General features: G+C 38.4%; 1 protein-coding gene across 1 annotated transcript; it reads left to right on the forward strand.

Moving 5' to 3' along the window:
• The first annotated feature begins 10267 nt into the window (after positions 1 to 10267).
• Positions 10268 to 10780, forward strand: LOC108866713 (uncharacterized mitochondrial protein AtMg00810-like). The gene has a single exon (XM_048584241.1). The coding sequence runs from the start codon at positions 10268 to 10270 to the stop codon at positions 10778 to 10780; it is 513 nt and encodes a 170-aa protein (XP_048440198.1).
• The last annotated feature ends 795 nt before the right edge of the window (positions 10781 to 11575 follow it).

The raw sequence follows: 11575 nt of genomic DNA on the forward strand, positions 1-11575 counted from the left end.
ACAATGGGATGGCCATGTGTTGGTTGATACCCGAAGGTGACGCAAGCCATTTAAAGAATGCATATGTAGAGAAAATGTGAAACAGGCATATAAATTTCGAGCGTAACGACACAAAATAGTAATCAATTACAAACCTTAATAAAATATAATATTCAACTACCAACAAATTAAAAGTGATAATGCATGACATGTTCAGAGCATACTGCTAATTCGAAATACAAGTGGAATGAGTACTAGAAAGTGCGATTACAAGAAATGTCTTATGCAGAGAGAAGGACACAAATTCACTGATATGGCAATGCCTCGTAGCTTAGGTTGTATGCCTCATTCCTAGGTCATGAGGCCGCGCAAAACAGAACATAAGTAGACCAAGTATGTGTGTTTGTGTGTGTGTGTGTGTGTGTGTGTGTGTGTGTATCTAATACTAAAATAGTTATTCTTCAATGTACTAACCCCCAGCTTTAGAAAACTCATATAGCATAATAAGTAATAGGTTTACCGAAAACCCTAGCATGCCATAAAACCTTCTTAAAACATACAACATATATAGTGTGTTTAGTAGTGGTATCACAATCGCCCGAAGGCATTACATTGGCTGCCCGAAGGCATATATAAATATCTTCTGCTCGAAGGCACTTCATCGCCCGCCCGATGGCATATATAAATATCTTCTACCTGAAGGCACTACATTGCCAGCTCGATGGCACTACATCACTCGCTTGATGGCATATATAAATATCAATATCCACTAAGTAAGCACAGAAAATCATGAACATAATCTTTCCAAAATATATCTCATCGGGGCTCAATAGCTCAAACATAATATCATAAATCCATGTTCATAAATATCTTAGTAAACATAAATTCGATAAAGCATGATATTTCATAAAGTGTAAACCCGATTTATTTATGAACGTTTAATAAAACGTAGTCATAAAATCATACTTTTCATGTATGCATTTCTAATAATAAAATCATGCAATTTAGAAGGGGTCTACTCACAGATACTCCGTCGCCAAAGAGTCGTTCGACTAGGGAGGATGGAAATGTTACTAACAAACGCACCTAAGCATATAAAGGGACCAATTAATAAAACTCTACTTAAACGATTGACTTTGAGAAAACAGATGTTGTAAACAGATTCAGGACATCAAAAAACCTAAGAGTGGACCTCGGGTTCCCCCATGTGCCGTCACTGGGGGGCGTCAATGAGGCCAGGCACCATCGCACGCTGTGAGATTAGTTGCCGGAAAAGTCGCCGGCACAGCCATGGTCACCACCGTGGACAGCAACGGAGGTGCATGTGCTCCACGCGCAGGCCTTCAAATTTCTAGAAAAATCCTAGACTTTTTTGCCAACTTCAAGAGCCCATTCCCAGCTCGATACAAGTCCAAATTGAGTGATTCAAAAGCCAAAATGTAGTTATGAATGTGTAGAACTTTAAACATTAAACGTTCATAACTTTTTCAATACTCAACGAAATTGAGTGATTCAAAAAAAAAAATCTTACTTCTCAATGAGACGAAGAGAATAGTACCTTTCTCAAAAGCTAACTCGTCGTGGTTTGGCTGAAAATGCCTCGAAAATGGTAGTCCTCGCCTGAAAATTGGGGAAGCTTTCCCCATGAGTTTCCTACATCCAAACATCACCAAAACTTCTCAAAACTACTTCGAAACATACACCAAAACACAATCTACAACTTTTGGATGAGGTTCGAGGCTTAACTTCACCGAAGAATGTGAAAACTAGTCGAAAAAGTTAGTGAACAGTGAATGCATTGTGTAGCGAGCTTGGAAGAGTTTGAAGGGTTTTCTTTCGATTCTGAGTTCACAGGGGTGATGGTGGTGGTGCCATGGTTATTGTTGTGTGATTTGTTTGAGTGAAAACCCTCTAGGAAGGTTGGTTTGGGAGAGCGCCGAGAGGTGAGGAAGAGAGTTTGTAGAGAGAGTGTGTGTTTGGTTTGATAGAAAATGCAAAAATGGGAAGGGTGACTCACGGGTAGGGGGAGGAACAAGGGGACAAGGATCCAAAATGGGTCCCATTGGCTCACAAATTAAGGTCACTAAAGACGAAACGTGAAATATCGGAAAAACGTTCGATGTTTCGAAATGTAAAGTCAACGTTCATGCTTCAAGGTTAATTTGGTAATTTCATACGTTCGATAATATTACAAAATACGTAAAAATAAGGACAGGGTTTTACAGTAACAATAATGACATAACACTTACCTAGACATAAAAGTCAGCAGTTGTCCACCGTGCCTTGAAATCTGTAGGATGCTTTATCGATCTCTTCCTCAGAAGGTAAAAGCCGACGTTGATGTGCTAAATCCAACGTCAAATGCATTGTAAAAGCCAAAATTAAACTCTTGTACTCATTTATAATGTGGTAAATAGAAACAAGTTACAAATGAAGAACAATTACTTACATTGTTGTTCAAAGTACCTTTGGACTGGATGAGTGTGGTAAAAAAAAACTGACCAATAGTAGCTAAACCGTATAGGTCCAGCCTATCGCTGGTACACAAAAAAAACCATAGGTTGTTGCAGATATATGACATCAAGTTCATATTTAATTGTTTGAATGACAACTGAAAGTGAACTTACCTCGGCGACCCCACCCAACGCATCAAGACGCTGATAAAAACCTCCACATCTAGCTTAGGGATGATCTGCATAGGATCTAGGGCAACAACAAAATCCTAGGTGGAATGACCATCGCCAACTTTCCTTCTTTTATAGGATTCGATAGGGGTGAACGAGTGCACTAGCTGCATTACTTTACGCTTCAACAGCATTCCCTTACCAAGAAGGGGCTCCCAAATCAGATGGATCGACAACATCAAAAGTAGGTAAATTCACTGCAGGGGTTGTCACTTCGACTATGTCTTTTACTCGAGGTGTCTTCCCTTCGCTAATAGAGGTTTTAGGTTGAGGGGAAGGTGCGGTGGTGGAACCCTACCAACTTATCAGGGGAATTGTCGACCTTCTCATCCTCAAGGACAGTATCAATGTCCCACCCTGACCCTACCGACTTATCGGGTGGGGCTTGTCAAACAATTTTACAGCTGCGTCGCCTCGAAGGCGCTCAACCTCGGCAGCCAACTCCATGCAAGCACACCACCCCCCCCCCTTTAATTCCTCTATAACTATCCTCAACCGAACATCCATCATCGCTGAAAATTCTTCAAACTATTGCTTAGAAACAAACTCATACTCCTGCATATAAAAAACGGTGATTTCATATCATAACTCCACCGAAACTGATTTCCGTTTAGAAACAATACAAGTGTCTAAATTGAAACCACAATTTAAGAGGATTTAAATACTCAACACTGACTAGGATGATGATGGCAATGCTCCCACATGTGCATGGTATCCTATCTTCGCCTTCCCTTTCGGTTCGAATAAAGGAGTTGCCTCGGAGTCATGATCAGGATTTGCAACACCTTTACTTTCCTCCTTCGGTGTTGCATCCTACCAGCCTCAACATCATCAAACATGACGTTCCAGTAAGACACCATCTTTTCTTTCTTGGTCAAAGTAATTAGGTGGACAAGAGCCTGCATCCGACAAAATTGGTGTTGCATATGTAAGTACAACCAATTCGTAATAAAAATTCAGTAAGTTTATTAAAACTGAAACAAACACGTACCGATTTTTGAGCAAAAATACCGCTTTTCAGCTTATGATGGGACATATTTAAGTTGGTGTCCCAACTGCAAATCCGTGGCAATAACTAAGGGTTCTCCATCCACACCCTCGCATAGTTTTTGGACCTTAAGTATGGCAAAGTTTCAAACAATTAGATCTACAAAATTTAAAGTGATAATGTCAATAAGTTGAAGCGGAAACGAATCCAAAAGTGCATTCAACTTATAACAACAAAATAAAAGGGAAATTACCTGAAAAGCATACGAATATCCCCTCAAGTTATAAGAGTCCCATATGCCACCCCCGATTTCTCAACGATTTTTTCTTTTACATTCTTGTGGGGAGTGTAGAATGTGATTTTTGGAATGCTAATAACAATTCTCAAATAATATACACATTTTTTTTTCTTCAGAAAAATGTGAAAAAATCACCACATTGTGTAAGACAAAAAAAAAATCATTTAAGATAGGGATCTCGGGAATCCATGAATCATATTTGTTCATTGTACATCGTGCAGTTAGAAATTATTTTAAATGTTTTTATTTAAAATTAAATACAATCAGTACCTGACAAAAACTAACATCACGATGTACAATGAACGAACAATATACGAATCTCCAGGATCCTCGCCAAAAGAATCCGGAGATAATCCTATTGGTATCTAGATAGCCAACACACTTGTTTTTCAATTCTGTAATTTTTGACGAAGAAAAAAATTCTTTTCATACTCCTTTATTTGTGTCTCTTATTACGTAGCCATGTGAGGAGATTGAGATAAGAAGAGAGGGCTACGAAACAAGTTATGAGGGTAACCAAACAGTGAGTCAACAACACTTTCTTGAAAATTCTTGCTCTATTTTAATATTTGCTATACTTTTCAGTTTCATTACAGTTCATAAACCTCAGTTGTGTCAATATTTTCTTTGCCAAAGTTGAGTTTGATATAGACAAGTAACTCGTCAGGTATGGAACATCTAGCTAGCCTTGAAAGTTTGCATATACATTAATGTACAAAAAATATTCAATAAAATGCCTCATGTTTGCAGAAGATAACTTGCTTGTGAAGGTAGAAGCTAAAAACTCATGGAATGAATGAGATATTTCGCCTGCAGTTCGGAGAAAATCGTTAATAATTAGTAGGTTATCGCTAGCCTACCATACAACAAAACAAAAAATATTCACATCTCTGATACTCATTAAGACATGTTCAACTAGTTATTCAGGTATCTTATTTATTAATTTGTAAATTTTATATGAAAAATGTTAACCAGAATATCAAAAGGAGTTTCAAAACTTTACGGCAATTTTCTAATAATTTGATGAAATTTGCAGACAAACTCCATCAAAGTATGTAGAAGTAGGCGTAGCAACATAGATGCTAGCCGTCGCAACTACCAACAACCTTAGACCTTTGTTTCCTGTGACAAGCTAGGCAACAATCAAGTCGTTTGTGGAAGGAGTGGCATCCACTACCAGGCAGGATATCAGCCCTTCCGTAGACGTGCTTCTCCTCTAGTAGGTCAGCTGTACCGTGCAGCACGAACATGCATTTAGTTTAGAGCAATTCCAGCGTTGGGTTTAGCCCGCTGGACTACTCTCATTTGCAACCCAATTCCCTCCCAAACTTGCTTCAACCCATTCGGGCAATTGGGCTAAGAGGGAGTCCATGGGAGAAGGCAGGCAGGAATCCAAGGCCTGAGTGCCTAAGGGCTTTGTGATGCAAGGCAGATGTTAGCCACATTATAAAAAATTTTGCGTTAGGTGCGTGCATAACACTTGCACGTGGGGGCACGTCTCCAACACATTTTCATACGCTGGGACCCGCATGTCAGCCCCACTCAGTTACCTTTGAATCTGGACCGTTGATTTCCAGATCAATGGTCCAAGGTTTTAGGCCTTAAAAATTAAAATTGGAAAAAAAACCAGAAATGTTATGGTGGGCCACGTGTCACATTCTGGACTGTTGGATTTCAATATTTTTTTTTTTTGTAATCCAATGGTCCAGATTAATTAAGTTAATAATTTTAAAAAAAATATTAAAGATCCGAAAATTTTCAAAAATAAATAAATTTTTTTTTTCTGTAAATACCTTATCATTTTCTCCCACTTTACATCACATTTCAATATTTTTAACGATTGTAAACAATTAAGAACATGTCGCGCGACAAAATTGGCTAAAAATCTTATTGTAATCTATCTACAAAAAATTTACTTTCGGATAATGACACATGACGTGACGAGATTGATTAAAAATCCCATTCGAAATTTAAAATTATTTTTTATTATTTTATAAAAAAAAAATACTAATATTCTATTGTCTACTACCGTGGCTATTCAGTTTAGGGGTGGAGATGCAAAGGCAATTACTGTTTATTAAAGGCGGTTACTATTCAGTGGAGGGGATTCAATTGCCAATTGTCATGGGGGGCCTTCCTACACTGAAGTGCTCTTACAGAAAGTTCAAAGCAAAAGCTCCAACTACTTGCACCTTCCTGCTTTGTGGTGTTGTTTTTCCTCCCAACCAAAAAGGACACATTTGGAACTTAGAGGATCTGAATGCATACAACATTCACAACACCAACACAAAATCCTGTTCCGATTACCTAAAAAACGAACACAACATTGCATGACAAGTGACAACCAACTGCAACTAACTTCAACAAATAGTAACTATCACTTTACTCGACAATCTTGAAACTTCGAGACAGTAACTGGAATTAGCCAAATCTACCCTTATAGACTATAACTAAAGTAATCAACCAAACCATCCCAAGGGCTAGAAATAATATCCAACTTCCTCAATTGAAACTTACCCCTTTATCCTTTTGGCTCAACTCTACTGCCGATATCCTACATTTGTAAAAATTGAAAATTTGATATGCAAGATATTGTGTCAACAACAGGTGGAAATAACAGTAATAACCAGAAAGATCTAGTAATAAGTAGAAGACAGTGCAAGGAAACCAGCCCCTTCTTTCCACAATGATTCAAATGGCATCCACATGTAAATAAAATATAAATAAAACACCAAACAAACAATTGAGAGGAGAAAAACAGTGTGATCACTGTTTGTGGTGGTAATTGGAGCTGTAAGTCAAATTTAGTGTACCTATAATTATAGTGTACAAATCCAGTTTTACCTGAAAACAGGAACCTATTACAAACTGCATCCCTTACTGTTGAACTAATATCCCACTCACTTTTCTAATGATTTATTCGTCTCTCAACGGAACGGAAGTGTATATAACAATTATGTGTGGAGTGGAGGGCAAGTAACCAAATACAACTAATTACAAGAAACTATAAAGGAAAGCAAATGAATAGTTACACATACCAAGACCACAGACAAGCTTCTAAAAGGTAGACTTCAGCAGTGACTTTGTGAATAGGTAGGCAAGGTTGTCTTGGAATCAGATATGCTTTACTTCAATCTTTTGATGCTTTGCTGATAACAACACCATTCATTGAGCAGCCCAATATTGTAGTGGAGTCGTCAGGGCATTTCAAGGGCTGCTCAATTTTGACCGCTGTCCCGAACGTTTCACTGTCGTCAAAAGGCGATGAAAAGAAATCTGACGGAGGAGCGTTGCGTGACTTGAGTAAAATGGTGCGACCGGAATTGGTTTGGATGGAGCGTTGAAGATGCGCTTTGATGAAGCGATGGTCGTTGATGGTGGCATACCAAACTTTATAAATGCAGAGGAACCGAATCAAGTCCTTGGGTGGAAGCCGTGAAAGGATGTTGAACAGTATCTCCGGGAGGTCTGACATTTTTTTCTGAAGAAATCAGCTACGGATATGGAGTCTGGGTTTTAGGGAATTAGCTCTCTCTGTTTTAGTTTGGGCCAACAACCAAACAAAGCAACTCGGCTAGTCAAGATTGGCAACTCTAATGAGGACCGGCGTTACTTCTTGTCTTAACACACTCTTTTTCATGTTTATTTTTTTCTTCGTAAATTTTGCATGTTTTTTAGAAAGCAACGACATAGATATTTAATAGAATGAGGATCATAGGGTGCATAAAATAGGCCTCCCGATAAATACTTGCCGGAGATTTACAACCGGACTAAGGAAAAAAGAGCATTCCAGACTAGAATATAATGACAAAGTACTATTCTCAAATAGAAGATCAATGATTACATCAGGAGTTCCTTAAATCAAGTTAGAGAATTTTCCTGTGTTAAACTCAGTCGAGTCAACCTATGGGCTACCTTGTTCGTTGCTCGTCCACTAAACCTCGTCTTCTTCTGAGAAAAGGACTGCAAAGCATTATGGATATCAGCAATTTCATTCCCAAATTGCGATAAATCCTGCCCGCTTTCCTTTGCACAGCTGCAATCACCACAAGTGCGTCCCCTCTACCTCCTGGAGGCTCGTCACGTCAGGATTGATTTTGGTTAAATTTGAATCGGATTTGAGGCTAAATTTCGAAGTTTTTCGTTGTCTCTGCCACCAGTGGCGTAGCATCTTGTTTCGGCTCGGCCATATACTTCGACTTCATGCTTGTTCGTTGTGAGTGTTGGTTTCCACACTCTGTTAAGCTTTCTGCATATTTCCGTTTTATTTTTTATAAAATACACTAAGAGTCACTGAGACTCATGTATACGATACAAATCAAAGATTGAGAGGAAATAATTCCTGATAAAAAGGTGGCAATCCCTACTCTCGAGTGCCCTGCCTAATTCAATTACACCGCATCAGCTACACTGTCCACTCTGCTTGAACATATACACTTCCTACTCTCTCATACTAGCCTCCGTAACTTGGAAATCTGGTCGACTTGGAATTCATGAAAGAGAAAAATAGGTCAACGAGAAAACATTGCAAACAAAATCCACAACTTTCAAACAGTACTGATATGCATGAACAATTTCAGCACTGTTTGGCTTATGGATCCCAAAAAAGCAATCTGTAATAATTCACATATAGTTATTCGTCTGAAAATTAATCCTGCTCAAAATTTTCAACTGATTGCAGCATAAATCAACCAATAATCGAAACAAAAGCGATCGGGATAGCAGATGACATATAATTTTGTGAAATTTGGCTTCATTTTGGCCGTTCGAAACAGCCTCATATTCTCTTTGCATACCTAGCATTTCTTCATGATACATGTTCATTGCAGACTACAAAGAACTGAATCAATGGAAGGGTTTAAATACTTTGTTTTATCTTTTGATGATTTCTCTCGAGTTAGTTTCTTATATCTGATGAAATCAAAAAGTGAAGTGTCTACTATTTTCAAGGATTTTCATATGCATGTTAAAACACAATTTCAATCAAATATTAAGGTTTTAAGGTCAGACAACGGCACTGAATTTTTGTCCAACAACAAAAATGGAGATAAGTGCACAGGGCATTTTTGTCCCATAATACATAAGTGCATAGGGCATTATTCATCAAACAAGCTGTGTAGGAACCCCTTAACAAAATAGGGTAGCCAAAAGAAAAAAATAGAGAGATCTCTTGGAGAAGATTCGTTCTCTCATGATACATATGAATGTCCCTAAAAGGTTTTGGTCATTTGACATCCTCACTGCTACTTATCTCATCAACCAACTTCAAGTCAAGTGATAGGGTTTAAATCACCCTATGAAGTACTTAAGGCAAGGCAAATCGATTTGACACATCTCAAGGTGTTTGGTTGTGTTTGCTTTGTTCACATCCAAGCCCTGAATCATGACAAACTAGATGCCAGGGCAACCAAGTGTATATTTTTAAGGTACTTTTCCACCCAAAAAGGATACAAGTGCTTCAATCCGGTCACTAAGAAGTGCCTAGTGTCAAGAAACATGAAGTTTGAAGAAGATTGTCCTTATTTCACCCACAATGGAGCCATTACAAGTTAGAGGGAGGAAGTATTTGACATATTTCCACTTCCTCAAAATTTTAATAATCCAGTGTTGGAAGAAAGCTCAATCACTGTAATTCAAGATAACGGAGAAGTTCAAGATAACTCGAACACTTCCAGAAACCAAACTGGCAGTGAAGGAGACATACACATTCAAATCATTCTTAGCCCTCAAACGAGTTTCAAATGATCAACAAAAATCCTTCTTGAACAAGGAAACCTCTAGCGAGGTTGAAAGACTATGTGACTTACGCTTCACGGTACCCCATCACTCAAAGTATCAGTCTTCGTGGACTCTCCATGGTGAAATTGATAAGCATTATGAGCCAAGAACCTTTCAAGAGGCCACTCTACTCCCACCGTGGAATCAAGCCACGGCAGAAGAGCTTAGAGCAATGGAAAAAAATCACACATGGAGCCTAGTTCAACTTCTTCTAGGAAAAAAGGCTATTGGAAGTCGTTGGATTCACAAAACCAAGTTCAAAGCTATTGGTTCCATCGAGAAGCACAAGGCTCAGCTTGTTGCTCAAGGTTTTACTCAAACATTTGGAGTGGATTATAATGAACCATTTGCCCTTATTGCCAAGATGAACACTGTGAGCGTTTTACTCTCTGTGGCAATCAATTGTGGATGGACTCTTTATCAAATGGATGTGAAGAATGCATTCCTTCACATAGAATTACAGGAAGAAGTGTATATGCAACCTCCTCCAAGCTATGATGTTTATCAAAGGGGCTGTTTTTACATAAACACAAATATGTGATGGACCTTCTCAAGGAAGCTAAAATGCTAGACTGCAAACCTGTTATCACACCTGTTGATTGTAAACTGAAGCTCGACATTGATGGAGAAGCTATGCATGATTTGAGCTACTATCAAAGATTGGTGGGCAAGCTTATTTACCTCACTATCACTCGTCCAGATATCACACATGCAATGAGCTTAGCCAGTCAATTCATGCACTCTTCCACTTTGCATCATTTCAATATTGTTAAGAGAATCCTACGATATCTCAAAGGTTCCATAGGGAGAGGAATTATCATGCACAATAATTATTCCACTACCATTAGTGGGTACATGGATGCAGATTGGGCAAGGAATGCAATTGACAGAAAATCTACTACAGGCTATTGCACATTTGTTGGTGGAAATCTAGTCACATGGAAGAGTAAAAAGCAACAAGTTATCGCTCGCTCCAGCGATGAGGCTGAATATCGAGCAATGGCGGCCACGGCTTGTGAACTAATCTGGCTTAAAAGTCTCCTTTCAGACTAAGGGTTTCCTAGTTCCACTCTTATGTCACTTATTTGTGATAATCAGGCAACCATGCACATCGCTACTAACCCTGTGTTTCACGAAAGAACCAAACATATTGAAGTGGATTGCCATTTAATCAAGGCTCAAGTTCAAACTCAAGTCATTAGTACAATATTCATGTGAAGCCATGATCAACTAGCAGGTCTTTTTACCAAGGCACTGTCATTGGTTCAACTTCATCGTTTTTTAGGCAAGCTTGGATCGATTAATATCCTCGATCCAGCTTGAGGGGGAATGTTGTAGTGTACACACCTTTGGTCTCTCAGTTTCTAGGGTCACCAAATCCTAGATATCAAGGTCATCATTATCTCAAAGTGTAAAACAGCTATCTTCCCTTGATTTAAGGGAGTTGACATGATTAGCTTCATAACCTAGTGTTTGGTGTAATCTCCTTGCTTTAAGGATTGGATTAAGACTAGGTTTATCCAGTCACTAGGGTTTCCTAGTTGGTTAGTTGTAGCCATCTCTCTCTCCTCTTTTCTCTCATATATACTTGGTATATTGTACATCGAAACATATGAAATATATTATAATTTAAATCAGAAAATCAACAACTTTCAACAGAAATGCTAATATATAGTTAAATCTTCTTGGTGGGTATATTTAATTCTCATTCAATTTCGAAGTACTTACGCAATAATTAGCAGCTGTAATCCAAATCTAACAAATCTTGAACCTCAGTAAATAAAGTCATTAATTTTTTACAGGCTGCATTTGATGATCGAAGTATTATTTATTTTTACCTCTGCATAC

The sequence above is a fragment of a genome, unplaced genomic scaffold, assembly GCF_019419815.1.
Source record: "Pyrus x bretschneideri cultivar Hongxiangsu unplaced genomic scaffold, Pyrus_bretschneideri_v1 Contig21, whole genome shotgun sequence".
Taxonomy (NCBI): domain Eukaryota; kingdom Viridiplantae; phylum Streptophyta; class Magnoliopsida; order Rosales; family Rosaceae; genus Pyrus; species Pyrus x bretschneideri.